Consider the following 25,041-nt stretch of genomic DNA (forward strand, 5'->3'; position numbering starts at 1 on the left):
CCTTTATACAAATTTTAAGTTGTTAAACCTCTGTGTGACACCGGGGCCTGTTGTGGGGTGGGGGGAAGGGGGAGGGATAGCATTAGGAGATATACCTAATGTTAAATGACGAGTTGATGGGTGCAGCACACCAACATGGCACATGTATACATATGTAACTAACCTGCACGTTGTGCACATGTACCCTAAAACTTAAAGTATAATAAAAATAAATAAATAAAATAAAAATACAAACCAAGGTTCACATAAAAAAAAACCTCTGTGTGTGTGTTTGTATTTCATGATTGTTATTGTATTCATTTTGCAATACATCATTGACACTTTTTATATAGACTGAGGTTTGGGAACCACTGATTTAGAACTGGGATCAGTAAACTTTTTTTTTCAGTAAAGGGCTAGATAGTAAATATCTCAGGTTTTGCAGGCTGTATGGTCTCTGTTGCAGCTGTTCAGCTGTGCCACTGTGATGTAAAATCAGCCATAGACAGTTGATAAACTACTGTACGTGGGTGTCTTCCAATAAAACTTTATTTAAAAAAATAAATAGTGGTGGACTAGATTTGGCTCTTAGACTGTAGTTGACAGATCTTTGATCTATACAAATGTACTTCATTCCATGCATAAGAAATTTGAGGTCCAGAGACATTAATTAACTAATTAATAAATGGTATGTAAAAATTACTCATTTCTAGTGGAATAAAAATGTTTTTAAATGTTTCTGACTAGCTTATTATAAATATTATGTATTTATAATAATATACTATTATATTAGTAGTATAGGCAGTAGTATATTAGTAGTAGTAGGGCAGATTTTCTACTCTGCTAGAGCTCACAGTTAAGAAGACTTAATGTTTTGCTAATTGCATTTAATCCCACTATATTGAGATTATCTTGTTCTGTCACATTTATTGGATTAATGTGATATACCAGGCTCTTCCCCAATCATGTAGGCTCAAAAATGTTTCATGAGAAGAATCCAGGTTTTTTTTTTTTTTTTTTTTTAAGAGATCACCTTTTGGATCTTATTTCACTTACCTCAAAAAATATGGTGAAGTGAGCAGATTGTGTTGCTTGCCTGGCAGCATTTGAAACCAATTTTGGGGATTTGTTTTCTGAGTTAATTTCTGAGCCAGTGACGTAATAAAGTAGCACATAATTGCTAATTTGAGCTCTGCTTTGAGAATAGTTTACTCATTGTTAGAGGATGACTGAGATTTTTTTTTTTGGTCTTTTTACATTGAACTTACTGAAATCATAGTCATGCCCTCTGCTTAGATCTTTTCCAAATCTGATTCAGCAAACCTGATTGATACCTACAGAATTCTGGTACTGCAAATCATGGTGCTTCCAACAACTTTACACTTGAAAAATGTTATGGTGGTAGTGGGGATGTTGATGGTGATAATGAAAGTGGGCCAGCCTTATTTGACTGTTTGCTTAGTACCAAGGATTTTACCTGTGTGAACTACCCTCATACATATTTTTTTCCTTCTTGTTACGGTGAATCAATTATCCATGTTCTATGGAAAGCCAATCTTTTATGTGTGTACTGGATCCCATCCTGTACCCATTTAAGGCTATTACTCTAGCAATTCTTTCTTTCCCACATTGACAATTTTCCCCCCTTCCTCTGCTGGATTAGTGTCATCTGTATATAGGAATAGGCACACTGTTTCATTGACATATTAAGGAAAGTTTTTTTGATTCCGTATTTTTGTCCAGCTATAGCTCAATTTTTCTGCTTTTCTTTTACGGCAAAATTTTTAAGGAAATTATTTATACTCATGGTTTTCATTTTCTGTCTTCTCTTTCACTATTGAACCCACTCAAATCAGGCTTCACACTCTTCACCTCTCTGCCCAAACAACTTTTGTCAAGGTCACTGGTGATTTGTACTTTGAAAAATCTTATTTGACCTCTTCAGCACCATTTGATGTGGTTAAGCACAGCCCTCATTCTTGAATAATTTTCTTGATTTCAACCACTGCCTTGGTTTTCATCTCTTTGGCTGGAGTTTTCCCAATTTCTGTGACCTCTAATAGACATGGAATGCCCCAAGATTTAACCACTGGGCTTCTTTTCTATCTATTCATTTCCTGAGTTATCTAGTCTTGTTTAAATATTGTTTATATTCTGTGAATTCCAGAATGGATAACTGTAACTCATACCTATCCTCTGACTCCAGATTTGTGTCACTTTCTAACTACTTGATCTGTATTTGAAGATCTGGTGAGCACCCGAAACTTGACCTGTCTAAAACTGAACTCTTGATTTTTCTGCCCCAAACTCTATTCCTTCAGCGTTCCTCATCTTAGTAAGTAGTACCTCTGTTTTTCACTTGCTCAGGCATAAAACTGAAAGAGTTTTCCTTGAGTCTTCTTTCTCTCACACCAGTATCCAATTCATCAGCAAATCTATAGGCTCTACCCTCAAACCATCCAGTATTTGACCCCTTCTCCACACCTCTACTCCAAACAATTTGGCTTGATAGTAATTATAATAATAGTCTTAAGTTTTGAAAGTTAAAAACAGCTCATTGGGAGTACAAGGAGTGGGGGAAGAAGATAATTTCAGGCAGATGGGCAGTATAGTCAAAAGTTGAAGAGATTGGTGTACTCAAAGGATAGGAGTTAGGAGTAGGTTATAGCTAGAACAAAGATGTGGATTCAAGAATGATAGAAAATGTAATTTGGAACCTGGATTCTAAGTATCTGGACTTTATCTTAAGGCCATATGTTCTGAGCCTTTTTTCCACCCCAGTATTCGGAAATTTGCTAATCCTTTATGTACCTCCCTATGGCAGTAGTTCCCCATGAGTAAGGAGAAGAATTAGATCACCCCTACTTTCCAAGATGATCAGATATATTCCCTTCTGTCCCTGACAAAACCCATAAACAAACATACACATACACCCTTGTGTGAGAGTCACAGTTGCATGTGGTAAGCCTCAGAATAATATTTTTAAAAAGCATCACTATAGCATGATCCATGTTTTAGAAAGACAACTGTGGTGTGGATCTGTAGGAACCGGGTATTTAGTGGTTTTCATATTGGATGTTTGTGAATGTTTGAAGACATTACATATTTTGGGAATAATTTCTTGACCACTTCAGTAACTGGAGGAGAGCTAGTGGAAAAAGATGATGAAGAATGCTTAGTGTTTTTGTTTTTACCCTTTTAAGGGGATTGTGCAGAGACACAGTGTCATTGCTAGTTCTGTAGTGTTTGACAAAATAACTGAATGCCTATTTAATTTTTTCTAACTTTTTAGGAACGCCTTTTTACCCAAGTCAGCCAGTGTATCAGTCAGCACCTATCATAGTGCCTACGCAGCAACAGCCGCCTCCAGCCAAGAGAGAGAAAAAAACTGTAAGAGATTTTTATTACTTTTTCTTATTTTAAATCTAAAATCTATTCACTTATCAGATAAGTTTACGTAGTCATTATTCATCTCAATTCACAAATTACTGTGCCTTTTTTTTTTTTTTATTCTTCCCTTATATTCACACCACTTGACCTGGAGGATTTGTATGGGCATGTAATTAGAAGTTGTTCATACCATTTGCATAATATCATCTTTAATTATTCACTGAGCTAGGTTTGCTACATGACAACATGTACTCCACCTTTAGAACTGGGAGGGTTTAGTGGGCTAAGGTTTTACTCAGTGTGAGGAATTTAAGCTCAGTTCTCACATCTAGACTCTCCTTTAACACCAGTCTTTTTCTTTTTTTTTTGAGATGGAGTCTCACTCTGTAGCCCAAGCTGGAGTGCAGTGGCGCGATCTCAGCTGAACTGCACCCTCTGCTTCCGGGGCTCAAGCGATTCTCATGCCTCAGCCTCCCAAGTAGTTGGGACTACAGGCACAAGCCACCAGGCCCGGCTAATTTTTTGTATTTTAGTAGAGGTGGGATTTCGCCATGTTGCCCAGGGTGATCTCGAACTCCTGAGCTCAAGCAATCTGCCTACCTTGGCCTCCCAAAGTGCTGGGATTATAGGCGTGAGCCACCGTGCCTGGCCAACACCAGTCTTAATCAGCTCTCCATTCAAGTATGAATTGACAGAAGAAAAAAATAGCACAAGGAAAAAGAACTGAGATATTAAGGATAGCAAGAAAAATCCTTCCTGTGAAATAGATATCTTTTAAGAAACAAAAAACAGAGTTTAGAAAATGTATTCTAATTGTTTTTTATAATTTATAGGGGCTTTGTCTTTGTCTAATGAGGCAGGCCCAAGAGAATTGGAGTGTAGTAATATGAAAGTCAAATGGCAGAAAAATTGTAGAAGAGTGGCTTGCAATTCCTTACGCAACAGAACAGACAAAATGGGTGATCTTTTTATTCAAGAGAGACTCCCACATTCACACGAGTAAGATAGGTGGGGTGATTTATAGCAATACTCTTGAATTACTCTAACTTAATAAAAATTAATGAGGTTCAGGCCGGGTACAGTGGCTCACACCTGTAACCCCAGCACTTTGGAGGCTGAGATGGGTAGATCACTTGAGGTAAGGAGCTCGAGACCAACCTGGCCAACATGGCGAAAACCCATCTCTACTAAAAATACAAAAATTAGCTGGGTGTGGAGGCTCGTGCCTATAATTCCAGCTACTCGGGAGGCTGAGGCACGAGAATCACTCGAAACTGGGAGGGGGAGGTTGCAGTGAGATCTGCCACTGCACTCCAGCCTGGGCGACAGTGTGAAACTGTATCTCAAGTAAACAAACAAGAAAATAATAATGAGGTTCAAGACTTTGGTTTAAAACTTGTTTTTATTATTAGAAACAAATTACTTGTGCATATATCGTAATGAACAGGACATGACAATGTATCATGACACTACAGTCAAGAAACTATATGCTTTGGTAATGTTGAATCAGCATGATAGAAGTTGGACTTGAAGAACACTCTCAGAATGCAGAAAAGTGAATAGAAGAAATGAAACTGGAAGACAGTAGTTACAGATGTTTCTAAAGAAGAAAGTAGAATAAATGAATTAAAGCTATACTTAAAACTTTATTAGAAATAATTTTCCATACCTAAACAATAGCTGGCATTAGAAGTCTTAATTGAAGGACTCCCCTAAAAGCGTCCAGATCCAGGTAGTTTCATTAGTGAATTCCTTGAAATTCTCAAGAAGTGTGGACTGCCTTGATTAAGGTATGGTGGTAATAAACAACAGTGGGTCCTTTATATCTTAGCACTGTCCCAGAATAGAATGCCTAGTCGCAGACACTTACCTCCTTTACAGCACCAACTCCACTGACATCTTTAAGCATAGGGTAGCCTTTAAAAAAATTAAAATAAGACCATACACACTTTGTGCTTATTGCATTTTTTCACCTACCAGCACATCTTAATGATTATTCTGTGTCAGTTCATGTAGATCTGCCTCATTCTTTTTTTTTGAGACAAAGTCTCGCTCTTTTCCCCCAGGCTGGAGTGCAGTGGCGTGATCTCAGCTCACTGCAACCTCTGCCTCCTGGGTTCAAGCGATTCTCCTGCCTCAATCTCCCAAGTAGCTGGGATTACAGGTGCCTGCCATCGCACCCAGCTAATTTTTGTATTTTTAGTAGAGACAGGGTTTCACCATGTTGGCCAGGCTGGTCTCAAACTCCTGACCTCAGGTCATCCACCCACCTCAGCCTCCCAAAGTGGTGGGATTACAGGCATGAGCCACTGCGCCCGGCCAGATCTGCCTCACTCTTTTTACTGGCTGTTAAGTATTTAATTGTAAGGACGTAAGATAATTTTTTTTTTTTTAAATGGAGTCTTGCCCTGTCGCCCAGGTTGGAGTGCAGTGGCGCGATCTTGGCTCACTGCAAGCTCCGCCTCTCAGGTTCAAGTGATTCTCCTGCCGCAGCCTCCTGAGTAGCTGAGACTACAGGCATGTGCTACCACGCCCAGCTAATTTTTTGTATTGTTAGTAGAGATGGAGTTTCATCGTGTTAGCCAGGCTGGTCTTGATCTCCTGACCTTATGATCCGCCCGCCTCAGCCTCCCAAAGTGCTGGGATTACAGGCGTGAGCCACCGCGCCTGGCCGACGTATGATAATTTTTGAGCTATTCTGTTCTCGATCAACCTTCCTCCAGTCTTTGCTGGAAAAGGCATGATTGCAGTCAGCATTATTACATATGTATATAAGGTTGTTTTCAGGATAAATTATTCCTAACTCGTAGGGTATTTATATTTTTTATTTTGGTAAAGAACTTCAGAGAATTATTTACAGCGTTTAAAACTTTATTCTACGCCAGGTACCGTGGTTCACACCTGTAATCCTGGCACAGGAGGCTGAGGCACGAGAATCGCTTGAACCTGGGTGGCGGAGATTGCAGTGAGCTGAGATTGCGCCACTGCACTCCAGCCTGGGTGATAGAGCGAGACTGTCTCCAAAAAAGAAAAAAAAAGGAACTTTTATCTATGCAGTAACTTTCATATATTAAAAGTATTTTATGAAACTTGTATGTTAAATATGGTAAATAAAATCAGTCTTACAGGTTCTTACAAAACAAGTATAAATATTAATAGTTTGCCTTTTTGACCTAGAAATCCAGCCAACTAGGTTTCATTTTAGCTTGTTATTCTAATTAGTTCATGTCAGAGCTAATGGCCTACATTTATCTGATGGATCTGTGATTGAAATAAAGTCAAATGTGGTGATTATCACCTTTGATATTTGACAGGTTTCCCAGTTTGCACCTTTAGCTCACTTATGTGCCTATAAATTTGCTACACAGACACTCATCTGTACATATGTCATTTTATTTAACCTTATAGATAAGAATTCGGGATCCAAACCAGGGAGGTAAAGACATAACAGAGGAGATTATGTCTGGAGGTGGCAGCAGAAATCCTACTCCACCCATAGGAAGACCCACGTCCACACCTACTCCTCCTCAGGTAAGACAGAGTGAGCTGTAATGGATGGCACTATTTGTTCACTAACCTCTACTGAACTCTTCTTTCTTCTATAGCCACTTTCTGTACTTTTCATTTCCATCAGTTGTCTCGCAGCCTCGAATATCTAAATGGTATTTAAACAGACATGTTTTTTCTCTTTGCAAATTATAATATTTTTAAATTTTTATTGGTAATATATTTATGTATTGTTTTCACAATCAGAGCACAGGTGAGGTGCTGCCACTCTTCTTAATGAACTATCGCATGATGCCAAAAGGAGCTGCATTCTTGTAGAAACCTCATCATTAAATGAGTATTTCACATTTCACATGGAACCTTAGGATTTAAGTGCTGCACCTTTTGTTAATGCAAACATTAAGGTTGAGAATTTAACATTTTTACCAAACACTGTTGATTCAGATGTTTGCCTGTGTTGTTGAGAGCATATTAGGATGTATAACAGGTATACTTCTTACCTTTTAGAACTACATAAATGAGCTTCTTGAGTGCAGAGTGTCTTCTTTAATTACAGTCATCCCTTGGTATCTACAGGGGATTTGTTCAAAGATGCCCCCTCCACAGTACCAAAATTCGTGGTTGTTCAAGTTCATTATGTAAAATGGCGTAGTATTTGCATATAAACAGTGCACATCCTCCCATATACTTTAAATAATCTCTAAATTACTTATAATATCTAATACAGTGTAAGTAGTTGTCATACTGTAGTATTTTAAAATTTCTATTGTGTTTTTATTTAAAAATGTTTTTTTCTAAATATTTTTTATCCACCGTTGGTTGAATCTGTGAATGTGGAACTTATTAATAAATTGTCAGGCACCTTTTTCTTCCTGGTGAAGAATGTGGTTATCATAATCTCCTAAGATTTTACTTTCTTGTTTTTAGAAATCAAGATATTGTAGAGGAAACTGGAGTTTAGTAAACTATAATAGAGATTAGATTCCGCAAATCTGACAAGATTTGTATTTCAAGGTCGGGCGCGTTGGCTCATGCCTATAATCCCACCACTTTGGGAGGCTGAGGCGGGCCAAATCACCCGAGGTCTGGAGTTCGAGACCAATCTAGCCAACATGGTGAAACCCCATCTGTACTAAAAATACAAAAATTAGCTGGGCGTGGTGGCACTTGCCTGTAATCCCAGGTACTCAGGAAGCTGAGGCAGGAGAATCGTTTGAACCAGGAGACGGAGGCTGTGGTGAGCCGAGATTGTGCTGCTGTACTCCCCAGCCTGGGCAATAGAGAGAGAGACTCTGTCTTTTAAAAAAAAAAAAAAAAAAAAAAATTTGTATTTCATTCCTCCTATGTCACTTTGCATTTTGATAAATGATATAGAGACACGTGGTTTTCAGATCTTAAAAATTATCTAAAGTGAAGCCAATTGCAGGTGCAGTGGCACATGCCGACAGTCCCAGCTATTTGGGAGGCTAAACAGGAGGATCCCTTGATTCCAGCTTGGGCAACATAGCAAGATCCTGTCCCTTAAAAAAAATTGTCTAAAGTGAAAGCCTAATGTCTAGAAACAGATAAAAAGAAAGCTATTAAGGAGTAGGGGGCTGCTCTCTTTGCTCTTTTATGCCTGGATGGTAAAGGGGTTCCTTGGAGCCCAGTTTACAAACAAGTGATACGGATGATCTCATAGAAAGCATTTCAGAATTATAGACTATTGACTTCATTTTAGTAGTACAGACAAAAATAAAAAGTTCATAAAAATATTCTTAAATATCAAAATCACAAACAGCTGGCTGAGTTTAGAGCCCCTTGGAAATCTGCGGATTTGAGAAGGACTTAATTTTGGTCCTTTGTTGTAATGATATGTTTTCTCTTGGAAATGATGGTATCTGGCTGACATTTATCTCAGTCTTTCATTATCCAGATGAGTATATATGTCCATCTGGACATGTGTGTTGTAAGGTCATGTTAATAATTCTTCATCATTCCTCATTATTCCCCTAGGGACATTCCAATTTTGGAATGATTAAGCAGGTCTTATATTTAGTCTCTTCCCTGGAAGTGAGCATGGGATAAGCAAAATTTTCAAATTGAAGTAATCTATATATGTGCTCTGTTAGGTGGGGGTACACTATAGCAAAACTTTGCAATTAGTTGATCAGTGCAGTGAAATTTTAGTCTGTATTTTCAAACATATTAAAATGTTACTACTGTCAAGCCAGATAAAGGATAGACAATCCTTTGTTGATTTCTGTTTAAATTCTCAATTTGGACATGTATGTGTCTTTTTGCACTTAAATGCCCTGTGGGGTGTGATTGGTTTTCTGTAACCTTCCAAGCTTGGTTCCCACCCTCTTCTGGTATCCCTCTGTGTTTAGCTACAGACATCTTTTTGTTCTGTGTCTTTCCCCAGAGACTGTGGTTCTGAATATGAGTGTATATTTCTCTATAATCATAAAGCACATTGAATCTACACTTTCAACAGATGAAGGCCATCAATCAATAGTAGTATTTTGGTAGTTCTTTTTGAGAAGTGTAACATCAGTTATAAAGCATAAGTTTATTAGGTGAATTTCATGCTTTTAAATCCAAATGCATGAAATTCATGGAATGAACGAATAGCTTTTTAACAGAGACGTGTACTAGAGATATTTCATTTTCCTCTTAAGAAAAACAGTAGCACAAGCATAATGATGACAACTGACATTTGACCTCATTTTCTGGAGCATCATAGAAAGGATGCAGTGGCTCACACCTGTAATCCTAGCACTTTGGGAGGCTGAGGCGGGCAGATCACTTGAGGTCAGAAGTTCGAAACCACCCTAGCCAACATGGTGAAACCTTGTCTCTGCTAAAAATACAAAAAAACTAGCCAGGCATGGTGGCAGGCACCTGTAATCCCAGCTACTCGGGAGGCTGAGACAGGAGAATCGCTTGAACCCGGGAGGCAGAGGTTGCAGTGAGCTGAGAGCACCACTGCATTCCAGCCTGGGCAACAGAGAGAGACTGTGTCTCAAAAAAAAAAAAAAAAAAAAAAAATGTTGACCCATTGTTTCAGAAGAAGCTAGAAATGTTTAGTTATGTGTAAAAAAGCTGCAAGTTAGAAATATTGGCAACTAATTTCCTTAACAAAATAGCACTCTGCCAGCCAAAGAAGACTCATTAGATTTAACTTCAGTTTTACTAGTTTTCAATTTTGACATCAATCCAGATAAATACAGAATCATATCTGGTTAGAAGACTACAGATGAGACAGCCCTCTGCATCAGAATTTAGGATTCAACAGTAAATACTGTAGTATTGGCCTTAAAGTACCTGCTTTGAGTTAGACATAATTGCTTATGCTGTGGATAACCAAGCCTTTCCCTATCACCGAGGGAAGTCCCAGTCTCTGTAAAGGGAAACAGAAGACCTGTTACTAAGATCTGACTGGTGCAGAGGTGACCAAGTGGGGCAGAATTGTAGCACAGATACCAGAGACCCATTAATGGTGGTGGTACATGTGAAATAGAACAGGGAAGAGGTTTAAAACTTTGACTTGGAATCAGACATAACTGGGTTTCATGTGTGGGTTCCACTGCTTAGCTTTGTAACTTTAGCCCAATTACTTTATCCCAGAGCATTACTTTCTACATTTAAAAAGTAAAACCTATCACACAGAGAGGATTAAATGAGACAAAATACTTAAAAATTGTTTAAGTTCAGTGCCTGGTGCGCAATGAATATTCAGCAAATATCTATTACTAATATTACAATTATTATTATTTCAGGAGGCACAGAGAATGACTGGAAGAATGTGGGAAGGCTTTACCACAGAGACACCATTTGATCTAACTTTCATGGGTATACACAAAATGAAAGGGAAAGGGGTATTGAGGAAGAGGAACAGCATGTGCAAAAATGGGAAATTAGATGAAGGGAGGCTATTATTATCATATTTCAGGTGAGAAATTCATTGAAGGAGAGGAAGCCAGTTGGAGAGATGTTTAGCAATTAGTTACTAACTAGATAAGGACTCTAAAAAGGATGACCATATAATTTACCATCTAAATTGGGGTGATTGTGGAAATGAATGGCAATGCTATTGTTAATGCCAGCACAGCAGGCGTAATCAGTACTGCACATGTAAATGGGGATGCAAGTTTTCTCCAGATGTAAGGGAGAGAGAGAGTCAGGGATGCCTCTTCATGTTTAAAAATACGTCTTTTGCAGTGAAACATAATATTGAGTATACATGGGGAAGTTTAAAGAGCGGGATATAATGAGTTTGCTTTTGGCAGGTGGTCAAGCCATTGTGATTTTTATCTAATTTGGTCTTGAGGTTTCTCTGTCAAGAGTGGCCATAAACCAGGATAGCCACTCTCTAAGAGAGCCCTGACCAGGGAAAAGTTATGTTTGGGTGTGTTTGTCAGGTGACACATAATGAGGAAGTGAAACCAAAATGCATGAAACAGAAAAAAATTTACTACTTCCTAATCCCAGAGAGGTTAGCAGTGCTGATGGGAGGCTGATAGGGGAGCTCTGAAGACAGCAGGGAACTCACCCAGCAGGTGGAGAGAGAGAGAAAGAAGACTCGTGGGACTGTCCCTTTATTAAGGTCCGTGTCCTCCCTTAGGCTTCCCCACTGGAGTTATGGATTTGCTAGTTTGAAGAAAACACTTTCAAAGGGTGAACTTACTTACATGACTCTGGTGTTAACCGTTAGGTTTTATCATGGTCAGCAGCTATGGGATATGTTGTGTTTTGGGTCAGTGAGATGAGGAACAAACGGCCTCTTTCACAAGCAACTACACAGGAAGGAAATATTTGAACTAGGCCAAATGTGAAAGGGTTTCAAAAACATATGCTAGCCCTAAAAGTGGATGCTGAGGGAGCAATTATATTAAATTTGTGACACAAGCTATGAGTTAATTGAGGGAAACTGCATTGGGTTTCTGTGAGGAGAATGGAGAGGAGAAACAAATTTTTGCTGCTGCTGTTTTTACCCTAATGAGAAGTAGACAGAATTTGAAACTGTTCTTCAAAGTCTTAAAATTTTCTGTGGGTTAACTAGTAGAGATTTTGTATCTCACATATTTAGGAAATATGCATATGTGTATATACATGTTCCCTGTATATACACATTGGATCCCTGTATATGCACAGAGGATCACAGTGCATAGATGGAGGTGCATGGCTGGATATCATGGCTCACGAGAACACTTGCTGCTGGTTTTCACTGTGTTACTTAGATTTATGACCTTGGGTCAGAACATTAAGTTCTTAAAACCCCTATTTTTTCATCTGTAAAATGAGGAATTGTACGAAATAATCTGAGAGTTCCCTTTTAGTTCTTACCTATTAAAGTGGGAAAGAAGGAAGAATTTTGTTACTCGCTCAGTATCAAATCTCTCAACTCCTGATGATGACAGTAAGGCATAAGGAATATCCCTGTATTTAGAAATATGCTAGCTATTTTGCCTAATAGTCTTCATTGAAACCCTGTAGGGTAAAAATAAATACATGATGCCATGTCAAGATTGTCTACTTCCAAATAGGATGAATGGTGGATCAAAAATCACTTAATTTTTTTTTTTTTTTTGAGATGGAGTCTCACTCACTCTGTCACCCAGGCTAGAGTGCAAGTGCAGTGGCATAATCTCGGCTCACTGCAGCCTTTGCCTCCTGAGTAGCTGGAATTACAGGCATGTGCCACCACGCCAGCTAATTTTTGTATTTTTAGTAGAGACAGGGTTTCATCGTGTTGACCCAGGCTGGTCTCGAACACCTGACCTCAAGTGATCTGCTCGCCTCAGTCTCCCAAAGCTCTAGGATTACAGGCATGAGCCACCATGCCCGGCCAAAGATCACTTAATTTTTAAAAATGAATTATGTACCTTTCTTCCTTGATATACTCTTTTTTCCCCCCTGCTTCTAGAATTATTATTGTAATGAAACACAGTTATAACATGGGAGAGAGTCCTATGCTATGGGGCTTTGGGGTAGGAAATTATGGATTGATAGCGTATCTTAGGAAAGATACAATCTCTCCTACCATTTGGGAAAATTACTAAAGTCAGCAGGTTATTCAGTCTTTTGTTGAGCTGCTTATGAAGTTGATACCTGCAAACCTTAAATTCCATGACCATTTATTAATTACAGTTGACCCTTGAACAAAATGGGTTCGTTTATATGATAATTTTTTTCAGTAAATACATTGGAAAATTTTTTGGACATTATGATAACTTGAAAACTCCCAGATGACATATTGCCTAAAATTATCAAAAAAAGAAAAATTTAGGTATGTCATGAATACACAAAATATATGTAGATACTGGTCTGTGTTTTCATTTAGTGCCATAAAATATATACAAATCTATTATAAAAGTTAAAATTTATCAAAACTTAGGTACACAAATACAGACCATACAGAGAGACCATACAGACCATACAGAGAGAAGTGTCAACAGACACAAATATGCAATCTGGACATGGTGGTGCACGCCTGTAATCCCAGCACTTTGGAAAACTGAGGTGGAAGGGTTGCTTCAGCCCAGGAGTATGAGACCAGCCTGGGCAGCATAGCAAGGCCTTGTCTCTCAAAAAACAAACAAACAAACAAACAAAAAACAAAAAACTACAGGAGGCAATGTTACATCCTAACTTCATAAAATTAACTGTAGTACATACTGTACTAATGTAATTTTATAGCCACCTCCTGTTGCTATTTTAGTAAGCTCAAGGGTTGAGAGTATCTGCTTAAAATACCCTGTGACACTAATCATCTCCAGATGAGCAGTTCATCTCTCCTGTAAATTGTGCCTCATAGTAAAAAGTAATCTCTCTTTGTTGTTACATATTTTTTCATCGTGTTTAGTGCATTGCCATAAACCTTGAATAACACCATGGGACCCATACAAAGTGCCACCAGTGATGCTGGCAGTACTTCCAAGAGGCAGAGAAAAGTGCTAACATTACAAGAAAAAGTTGAGTTGCTTGATATCAACTTTTTGATATCAAGATATGCTTGATATCTACCATAGATTGAGATCTGCAGCTGTGGTTGACCACCATTTTAGACAGATGATTTATTTTATAAACAGATGATGTAAACTTATGATACTGATAAATACAGTATAGTATTGGAAATGTATTTTCTCTTCCTGATGGTTTTCTTAAACACATTTTCTTCTAGCTTACATTATTGTAAGAATATAGTATATAATATATAAAACATACATACTGAGAAAAAAATATGTTTTATCGGTAAGGCTTTCAGTCAGCAGTAGGCTGTTACCAGTTAAGTTTTTGGGGAGTCAAAAGTTATACACAGATTTTCAACTGTGTGGGGTCAGTTCCTCTAGCTCCTGAATTGTTCAAGGGTCAACTGTAGTTCATTTCATGGTTTAGCAGTAATAGTTTCCTAGAATTGGTTCTATAGCTTCGGTTATGATATTCATGTTATATGTTAATATGTGCAGTAAATAGTTACATTCCTGCATGAAGAATTTGAAGGTGATACCTAGTATAATGTAAACAAATCCAATCTTTTAAAATTTCATTTTGTCATCTCAGTCATAGGCACTGATAAATTAATAGCATTCTGTACCTTAAAGCATACAGGTATGGTTTTTGTTTTAGTGGTGACTACGATAAAAATAGTGGTTACTAAATTAAATTGTATTTTTCTTTATCTTTAATGAAATAACTTATCATTAGTAACCTCCCTTGACTTAAATGGTTCTTTTCAATAATATGTAAAGCCTTGTAGACTTTAAATAGGTATCTAAACTGGGGTGGATTCTCTCAAAAGTTTTTAAATGGGACATTTGAAAAGTGTTCTATTCTCTGTTCGTCATGATGAGCAGAGATCCTTGCTTTGTTATGCTGTTTCATAGATTAAAATGAATTTGTATACACTATATGGTTTGATAGAGGAAATAAGATCTAGTGTTTGGTAGATCAGTAAGGTGACTATAGTTTACGGTAATCCATTGTACATTTTGAAATAGCTAGCAGAGAAGAATTCAAATGCTCTTAGAATAAAGAAAAGACAAATATTTATCTTTGAATTATATGAATGTGTTAAATTTTTATGTGTACACTGAAACTGTGTACATCTGTTACGCAGTAATAAAAATTATTATTATTATTTTTTTGAGACGGAGTCTTGCTCTGTCACCAGGCTGGAGTGCAGTTGTGCAGTCTTGGCTCTCTGCAACCTCTGCCTCCCTGGTTCAAGCGATTCTCCTGCCTCAGCCTCCCGAGTAGCTGGGATTACAGGCATGCACCACCATGCTCAGCTGATTTTTGTGTTTTTAGTAGAGATGGGGTTTCACCACGTTGGCCAGGATGGTCTTGATCTCCTGACCTCATGATCCGCCCACCTCGGCCTCCCAAAGTGCTGGGATTACAGGCGTGAGCCACCATACCTGGCCAATAAAAATTATTTTTAAGGAATTTGCACACAGACCATCAAAGACCTACTCATTGCTTATCTGACAGAATAAAAAACAGTATCTTGTTTAATTTTTCTGTATTCTGTGAAGTTAAGAAGTTTTCGATGTTCACCAGTTATTTGTGGGTGTATGAATTATCTGTTGTACACGTTTCTTTTGGGTGATGATTTTTGTCTGACAGATTTATAAGAGGGCTTTACATGTTAAATAAATACTTTGACATATGTTAAAATTTTTTTCTTGTTTGATGATTGTGTTTTAGCTTTGTTAATCGTGCCTTCTGTCATACGGAATTGTTAAATTTTCTGTTTCATTTATTTTTTTGAGACAGGGTCTTGTCTGTTGCCCTGGCTGGAGTGCTGTGACACAGTCACGGCTCACTGCAGCCTTGACATCCTGGGCTCAAGCAATCCTCCCACCTCCACCTCAGCCTTCTGAGTAGCTGGGACTACATGCACATGCCACCATGCCTGGCTAATGTTTTTTATTTTCAGTAAAGATGAGGTCTCGTTATGTTGCCCAGACTGGTCTCAAACTCCTGAATTCAAGCGATAATCCTGCCTCAGCCTCCCAGATTTCTGCTATGAGCCACTGCACCAGCTGAATTTTTTTTTAATTTTGAAACAGAGTCTCTGTTGCCCAGGCTAGAGTTCAGTGGCATGATCTTGGCTCACTGCAACCTCCGCCTCCTGGGTTCAAGTGATTTTCCTGTCTCAGCCTCCTGAGTAACTGGGATTACAGGTGCCTGCCACCATGCCCGGCTAATTTTTGTATTTTTAGTAGAGACAGGGTTTCGCCTGTTGGCCAGGCTGGTTTTGAACTCCTGACCTCAGTTGATCTGCCCACCTCAGCCTCCCAAAGTGCTGGGATTACAGGCATGAGCCACCATGCCCAGCCAGAATTTATTTTTGATATATACACTTATATATCAAAATGCACTTAGATTAGTTCCACATCTTTGCAATTGTGAATTGTACTGCTATAAACATACGTTTTCAAATCTCTTTTTCATATGATGACTTCGTTTCCTTTGTGTAGATACCCAGTAGTGGGGTTGCTGGATCAAATGGTAGATCTACTTTTAGCTCTTTAAGGAATCTTTGTACTGTTTTCCATAGAGGTTATACATTCCCACCAGTTTTACATTCCCACCAGCAGCGTATAAGCATTCCCTTTTCCCCATATCCATGCCAGCATCTATTGTTTTTTGACTTTTTAATAATGGTCATTCTTGCAGCAGTAAGATGGTATCGCTTTGTGGTTTTAATTTGCATTTCCTTGATCATTAGTGATGTTAAGCATGCTTTCATGTTGTTTGTAGGCCAATTTATGTATCTTTTTTTGAGAAATGTCTATTCATGTCCTTTGCCCACTTTTTGATGGGATTATTATTATTATTATTATTATTATTGCTGATTTGTTTGAGTTCCTTGTAGATTTCCTTCATCAGATGTGTAGTTTGCATCTCTATGGGTTGTCTTTTTACTCTATTGTTTCTTTTGCTGTGCGAAAGGTTTTTAGTTTAATTAGGTTCTATTTATTTGCGTTTTTGTTGCATTTGCTTTGGGGTCTTACTCATGAATTATTTGCCTGGGCTGATGTCTAGAAGAGTGTTTCCAATGTTATCTTCTAGAATTTTTACAGTTTCAGGTCTTATATTTAAGTCTTTGATCTATCGTGAGTTGATTTTTGTATAAGGTGAGAAATAGGGATCGTTTCATTCTTTTACATGAGGTTTGCCAGTTTTGCCAGCACCATTTGTTAAATAGGGTGTCTATTCCTCAATTTATGTTTTTATATGCTTTGTTGAAGATCAGTTGCTGTACTTTCTTGGCTTTACTTCTGGGTTCTGTATTCTGTTCCATTAGTTATTTGCCTACTTTTATACCAGTACCACGCTGTTTTGTTAACTATAACCTTGTATGATTTGAAGTAATTGTGATGCCCCCAGATTTCTCCTTTTTGCCTAGGATTGCTTTGGCTACTTGGGCCCTTTTTTGGTTCCATATGAATTTTAGGATTTTTTTTTCTGATTCTGTGAAACATGTTGGTATTTTGATGAGAATTACATTGAATCTGTAGATTGCTTTTAGTAGTATGGCCATTTTCACAACATTGATTCTTCCAGTCTATGATTATGGGATGCATTTCCATTTGTTTGTGTCATCTGTGATTTCTTTCAGCAGCGTTTTGTATTTCTCCTTGTAGAGATTTTCACCTCCTTAGTTAAGTATATTCCTAGGTATTTCATTTTATTTTTGCAGCTGTGGTAAAAGGTATTGAATTCTTGATTTAATTCTCAGCTTGGTCGTTGTTGGTGTATAGCAGTGCTACTGATTTGTGTACATTTATTTTGTAACCTGAGGCTTTATTGAACTCATTTATCAAATCTAGGAGTCTTTTGGAGGAGTCTCTAGGGTTTTCTAGGTATACAATTATATCATCTGCAAACAGTGATAGTTTGACTTCCTCTTTTCCAATTTGGATGCCCTTTATTTCTTTCTCTTACCTAATTGCTCTAGCTAGGACTTCCAAAACTATGTTGAATAGAGGTGGTGAAATGTAGGCATCCTTGTCTTGTTCCTGTTGTCAGGGAGAATGCTTTCAACTTTTTCCCATTCAGTATGATATTGGCTGTGGTTTTGTCATATATGGATTTTACTATTTTGAGGTAAGTCCCTTTTTTGCCTACTTGGTTGAGGATTTTATCATAAAGGGATGCTGGATTTTGTTGAATGCTTTTTCAGCGTCTATTGAGATGGTCATATGGTTTTTGTTTATAATTCTTTTTATGTGATGTATCACATTTATTGACTTACATATGTTAAACCATCTCTGCATCCTTGAAATAAAACCCACTTGATCATGATAAATTATCTTTTTGATGTGCTGTTGCATTTGGTTAGCTAGTATTTTGTTGACAGTTTTTATATCTGTGTTCATCATGGAAATTGGTCTGTAGTTTTCTTTTTTTGTGTGTTCCTTCCTGGTTTAGGTATCAGGGTGATACTGGCTTCATAGAATGATTTAGGGAGGATTCTCTCTTTCCCAGTCACTTGGAATAGTTTCAGTAGGATTGGTACCAGTTCTTCTTTGAATGTCTGGTAGAATTTAGCCATGAATCCATCTGGTCCAGGCTTTTTTTGTGTGTTGGAAATTTTTAAATTACCGATTCAATCTTGCTGCTTGTCATTGGTCTGTTCAGGGTTTGTCTTTCCTCCTGATTTAATGTAGGAGGGTGGTATGTTTCCAGGAATTTATCCATTTCCTTTAGGTTTTATAGTTTGTATGCATAAAGTTGTTCATAGTAGTCTCGAGTGATGTTTTTTATTTCTCTGGTGTTTGTTGTAATGTCTCCAGTTTCATTTCTAATTGAGCTTATTTGAATCTTCTCTCTTTTCTTGGTTATTCTAGTGAATAGTCTATCTATTTTTTCAAAGAACTAATGTTTTGTTTCATTGATCTTTTGTAATGCTTTTTTTGTTTGTTTGAATTTCATTTAGTTTTGCTGCAATTTCTGTTATTTCTTTTTTTTTTTTTTGAGACAGAGTCTTGTTTAGTTTGTGCTTGTGCTTGTTTTTCTAATTCCTTGAGGTATGACATTAGGTTGTCAGTTTGCACTCTTTCAGACTTTTTGATGTAGACATTTAGTGCTGTAAACTTTGCTCTTGGCATTTCTTTTGCTGTACTCCAGAGGTTTTGATAACTTGTGTCATTATTATCATTTGATTCAGATAATTTTTCCATCTTGATTTCATTATTAACCCAGATACCATGTAGAAACAGATTATTTAATTTCCATGTATCTGTGTAGTTTTGAGGGTTCCTTTTACCCCCAAGAACTTTAAAAATCATTTTCTTAAGCCCTCTTAAGTCTGCCTTCAAGATTTTATTTTGAGTGTCCGGGTTTCCTCTCATCATTTCTGACCTTGGCAACCTTTCATTGCTTTCAAGGATGTTCTCTATTGCAGATGTGTATTGTCTTGTCAGGTCAGTGTTTAAAGAAAAAACAATATTTCATCAATCTGAATACTGTTAGCCCAAGCATACACCCTCTAGTTTGTTAAGTTGTTCTGTTATTATTTACTCCCTTTTGCATCACATATTAAGGTTTCTGAAGGGATTTGAGTTTGTGACCCCTTCGTTATAAACTATTTCAGGGCTAGGCGCGGTTGCTCATGCCTGTAATCCCAGTACTTTGGGAGGCCAAGCTGGGGGGATTGCTTGAGCCCAGGAGTTCACCAGCCCTGGCAACATATCGATACCCTGTCTCTGAGGCAGGAGGATTGCTTGAGCCTGGGAGTTTGAGGCTACAGTGAGCTGTGGTCATGCTACTGCACTTCAGCCTGAGTGGCAGAGCGAGACCCTGTCTCAAAAAATTGAATAAAATAAAATATTTCAACAGGTGTTTGATGTGCTCTCCTTGTTTTTTGTTTTTTGTTTTTTGTTTTTTTTTGTAAATTATACTCTAGTCTACCTAAGTTGCTGAGGTTCTAAGCCTAGGAATCACCTTTAAATCCTCTTAATTTCACTCTCCACAGTCATTACATCAGCAAGTCCCATTTGACTCATTCCCACCACCTTCACTGCTGTTATTGTAGCTTAAGCCACTTTGCTCTCCCTAGACAACAGGAACTTTCTCACTCATCTCTCTGCTTCTGTCTTGCCTCTCCTCTGTTGATTCTGTACACAACAGCCCAAGTGAGTGATCTTTTTAAAACATAAATCATATCGCACCGTTTCCCCACAAAATACTATCCAGTGTCTCTTCACTATTGACTAACTGTCCATACAGAAACATACAAAAGTCCATATTCATAGAATTTTTGAGGTGTGTAATGGGGATTATGGGAACTACAAGATGAGATTTGGGTGGGGACAGTCAAACCATATTAGTATAGAAAGAATTAGTATAGAAAGAACTGATCTATGTGGTTGATGCCTATTGTAGTCCTTACATCCTGTAATTCCTGCATTAGAATTCAGTGGAATTATTGTTACCATTATATTATTGCTATGGTCATTATTTATTGTTTTTTTATTGCCTTTGTATTAAAGGAGGTGCTTGTTATGGCATGTCATATATTGTTATATTATGAGAACACTTCAGAGCTTCAGGTTAGATACCCAATTTTTGACTTGATCTCTGTACTCAGTTATTTCACAAGCCCTACAACCTCAAAACTGGAGTTCATGGTTTTCCTCTAACCAAACCCATGACTTCCAAACCTTATGTCTCCTCCAGTGTTCCCTTTCTCAGACTGGCCCCATCTCAGAAACCAGAAACCTAATGTTTTTCTTTTTACCCCTCTCTCCTCATAGATACCCTCTCTACCATGTGTCGTCAGTTACCTAATCAAGCCCAGTCAGTTTACCCCCTACATTTAAGTAAAATTCAGTAACTGCCCCCCATTATTACCACCAAAATTATTTCCCTTGGACTACTGAAGTAACCTTGAAAATTGCATTCTTGTAACTGCTGTTTCCTTGCTCTAGTTCATTCTCCATGCAGTGGTCAGAATTATCTTTATAAAATATCAGCCAGGTGTGATGGCTCATGCCTGTAATCTCCGCATTTTAGGAGGCTGAGGCGGGAGGATTACTTGAGCCCAGGAGTTCAAGACTAGCCCAGGCAAAATACTGGGACCCCATCTCTACAAAAAATACAAGAAAAAATAGCTGGGCATGTTGGTACACACCTGTGGTCCTAGCTGCTTAGGAGGCTGAGGTGGAAGGAACACTTGAACTCAAGAGGTCGAGGCTGCAGTGAGCTGTGATTGCACCACTGCACTCCAGCCAGGGTGACAGAGTGAGATCCTGTCTCAAAAAAAAAAAACTAAAAAATAAAACACAAATCTGATTATATCATATTGCTGCTTAAAACCTGGCCCTGGCTTCCCATTGCTATGGGGATAAAGACCAAAAACCCTTGGTCTGGCCTGTAAGGCCTGTCTGCCTGACTCCTGCCTGCCTCATTTCACACCAGATTCCCCTGTTCTTTCTGCATCCCTCTTACCTTTTACATAAGGGAGTTGATCATGGAATACTCTTCCTTTTAGAATCTTCATACGTGTGTTCTCTCTGCATGAGATGCGTCTAACTGCCCTTCCTCCTACATGCCAACATTCACATTGATTTTTTGAAAGTCAACCTGAATGTTGCTTACTCAGAGTATCTTCCTCACATACGTCACAAAGTCAGAACCCCAGATTATGGGTCATCTTTGTACTCTTAACTTTCCCAGTAAAGCATTTATACCTATAGTGATTAAATGATTAATTTTGTGGTCTATACCATATGTTTCCTTTGATAGAATATAAGCTCTGTGAACCCAGGAATGTTGTCTTAGCCATGAGTAGATTCATAGTGTTTTGTACAAGTTAAACATCAGGAGGAAATACACACATATTGACACACACCGTTCTAATGAGAGAATGGGAGAAATTCCTACGTAAGAAAGAAGCATGTTTTGGTACTTTTTCCTGGCATCATTAAGTATATTATTGTTTTGCTTTTTTTTTTTTTTTTTTTTTTGAGACGGGGTCTGACTCTCTCGCCAGGCTGGAATGCAGTGGCGCGATCTCGGCTCACTGCAACCTCCACCCCCCGAGTTCAAGCAATTCTCCTGCCTCAGCCTCCCGAGTAGCTGAGATTATAGGTGCCTGCCACTGTGTCCAGCTTATTTTTGTATTTTTAGTGGAGATGGGGTTTCACCATCTTGGCCAGGCTGGTCTAGAACTCTTAACGTCGTGATCCACCCGCCTCGGCCTCCCAAAGTGCTGGGATTAGAGGCGTGAGCCACCTTGCCTGGCCTTTGTTTTGCTTCTTAGCCTTCATAGTGTTTCTCAGTGGAGGCTATACTTGTTTATCCACAGATTTTATATATGTTAAATACATGAGGTATTTATACAGGATTATTTTAAAGTCATTGAATGGGGTTCTTATGATGACAGTAAATCAACTTTTTGCTTATATTTATGTAACTATTTGAAGTCTCTGGCTTTCTCTAAATGAATTACAATACAGGTCAGCAAATATTTTCTCTAGTGGGCCAGATAGTAAATATTTTAGACTTTGCAGCCATATTGTCTCTTTTAGCACTCTTCGATTCTGCCATTGTGGCACAAAAGCAGTTATAGAAAATATGTAGATAGATGGGTGTGTCTCTTCCAATAACATGTTATTTATGGGCACCAAAATTTGAATTTTATATAATTTTCATGTGTCAAGAAATACTGTTTGTCTCTTGTTTTCCCCACCACCCCGCCAACATTTGAAATTGTAGAAACTTACCTTGTGGGCAGTACAAAATCAGGTATATGGCCCCAGGATTGTAGTTGTTGACCCTTGTCTATAACCACCTCTGTACTTAAGTATTCTGTCATTTATGTGATTAAAATAGAAGACAAAAGAAGGTGACCCCTTTTTGTGCAAAACAATGTGCCTATGTAAAGAAAAATGAATTTTGAATTGTGCAAAGAAGTATTAAAGAACAAATTTAGATTCTGTTGCCTGTTTACTTAATAGGTAAACATTATGTTTTTAAAAAATGAATTCCTCCAGTATGTGGGCCTAAGCTTACCACGATCTCTTGAGGTCAATACTTCAAATTTAGTATATAAATCTTTGAGTAGGTTCTAAAGGAGAATTTATAAAGAATTTTTCTCAAACACTATCAGGAATCTAATATCTTGCCCTCCGTTAAACTCTTTTCACTCTAGTTTATAAGTGAGAAACACTTTATTTTTTTTCCTTGTACCAATCAGAACCTTGATTTTGAAAAATTTGACAGGGGAGTTTACCATTTACATAATTGATGAGCTGTTGCAACAGTGTGCGAAGACTTGCTAAATGACCCTGACCTTTTAACTCTGACTTCCTTAGCATCTTTATTGAGTTATTTTATATTTTGGTAGTGATTGCCTTTCCAGAATGATTTTATAAATTTTCATTCCCACCAATAGTGAAAGTGACTAAAATGCAGTGGCTTTGAAATTCCTTAAATATATTCTTAACTGTCTAGCTTAATTTCTTTATATGTATCAAAATGCATACAGCATTGGATGTGATGTTTTGTGTCACAGTACTTGGTATGTTTCCTGATTTTTCTGACTTATTGATTAGTAAAATAGTTCATCATTATTTTTCTTTGGGAAGATAAGGAACTCCTTTGTTATAGACTGTTTGTTTCTTTGTTTGCTTGTTTTTGAGACGGAGCCTTGCTCTTGTTGCCTAGGCTGGAGTGCAGTGGCGCGACCTCGGCTCACTGCAACCTCCACCTCCTGGGTTCAAGCAATTCTCCTGCCTCAGCCTCCCGAATAGCTGGAATTAACAGGCACCTGCCACCACTCCTGGCTAATTTTTGTATTTTTGGTAGAGACGGGGTTTCATCATGTTGGCCAGGCTGGTCTCGAACTCTTGACCTCTGGTGATCTGTCTGCCTTGGCCTCCCAGAGTGCTGGGATTACAGGCATGAGCCATAACACCTGGCCTGGTTGAGTTACTTCTTTAGGAGAGAAGAGATGAAATTGGAGGTTAAACTACAATTTGACAAGATTATCCTAAATTAAAACTAATTCTGAACAAGACTAAAGTATTGAATTCTGGCGGGGCGCAGTGGCTTACGTCTGTAATCCCAGCACTTTGGGATGTCAAGGTAGGCGGATCACGAGGTCAGGAGATCAAGACCACCCTGGCTAACATGGTGAAACCCTGTCTCTACTAAAATACAAAAAATTAGTTTGGGTGTGGTGGCACACACCTGTAGCCCCAGCTACTCAGGAGGCTGAGGCAGGGGAATCACTTGAACCTGGGAGGCAGAGGTTTCAGTAAGCCAAGGTTGCACCACTGCACTCCTGCCTGGTGACAGAGCAAGACTCCGTCTCAAAAAAAAAAAAAAAAGTGTTGAATTATATGTTAATACGTTATGATTTTATTAGTACTGTTGGAGGCTTATAAAATGATAAAGTTGAAGGAGACTGTAGGATCTTTAGTTCTACATTTCATAGCTGTGAGACCTGAGAAGTACTTTCCCAGCATTTGTGGCTATATACCTATGTACTGGATACTTGGATTTCAAATTGTAACTTAACAAACATATTATCTCACTCCTTTCTTACGACTCTTTATACATAGATTCTTTCTAGGACTTTGTTATTTTAAAATGTCCATCTTTTATATGATTGAAGGTATTTTAGATGGAAAAATCATTGACTCTAGTAGCCTTTTACTGTCTTAAACATCTTACTTTTTCTATGAATGTCATTTTTGTGACCTACTTTTAGCACTTACCCTGCCCCCCCCTTTTTATTTGGTTATTAATTTCCCAGGCAATTGGAGTAGTTAATATTTTTTTCCTTTTAGGTAAATGATACAATTTACAAATCTTTTTTTCCTGGGAAATGTGGATAACTGCTTAATGAATGCTAAATAACATGGAGTGTTTCCTTTATTCCAGATCTCTTTTCAGCCTATAGAACTGAAAAATCGGTATTTTTAGTTTTAGCTGTGAACCTTTCTATTGAATTTCAGTAAGGCATTTTTTTCCCACTGAAACTAAGGATTCAGAGTAATTACAGCAGTGCTATTTTCTTTATTTGTCCCCGTGAAAACAGTAACTCTCCATTTTTTTATATAGAAATATAATTTTAGTAGTCTTCATTTAGAATTGTGGAATATGAACATTTTCTTGGTCTAATGAATAGGTGAAATGATAGCATTTTCCCTATTTCTGTCT

General features: G+C 37.9%; 1 protein-coding gene across 44 annotated transcripts in view; it reads left to right on the forward strand.

Annotated features, from left to right (window-relative positions):
* The window catches only part of EIF4G3 (eukaryotic translation initiation factor 4 gamma 3), a 368,231-nt gene that overhangs the window by 199,612 nt on the left and 143,578 nt on the right, over positions 1 to 25,041 (forward strand). For all 44 annotated transcript variants that reach the window (XM_063594267.1, XM_008967038.4, XM_034957340.3 and 41 more), the window contains 2 exons: positions 3,272 to 3,369; positions 6,778 to 6,900. In XM_063594267.1, coding sequence (XP_063450337.1) covers positions 3,272 to 3,369; positions 6,778 to 6,900 — 221 coding nt within the window. The remainder of the gene's footprint in view (positions 1 to 3,271; positions 3,370 to 6,777; positions 6,901 to 25,041) is intronic.

Source organism: Pan paniscus, chromosome 1, assembly GCF_029289425.2.
Source record: "Pan paniscus chromosome 1, NHGRI_mPanPan1-v2.0_pri, whole genome shotgun sequence".
Classification (NCBI taxonomy): Eukaryota; Metazoa; Chordata; class Mammalia; order Primates; family Hominidae; genus Pan; species Pan paniscus.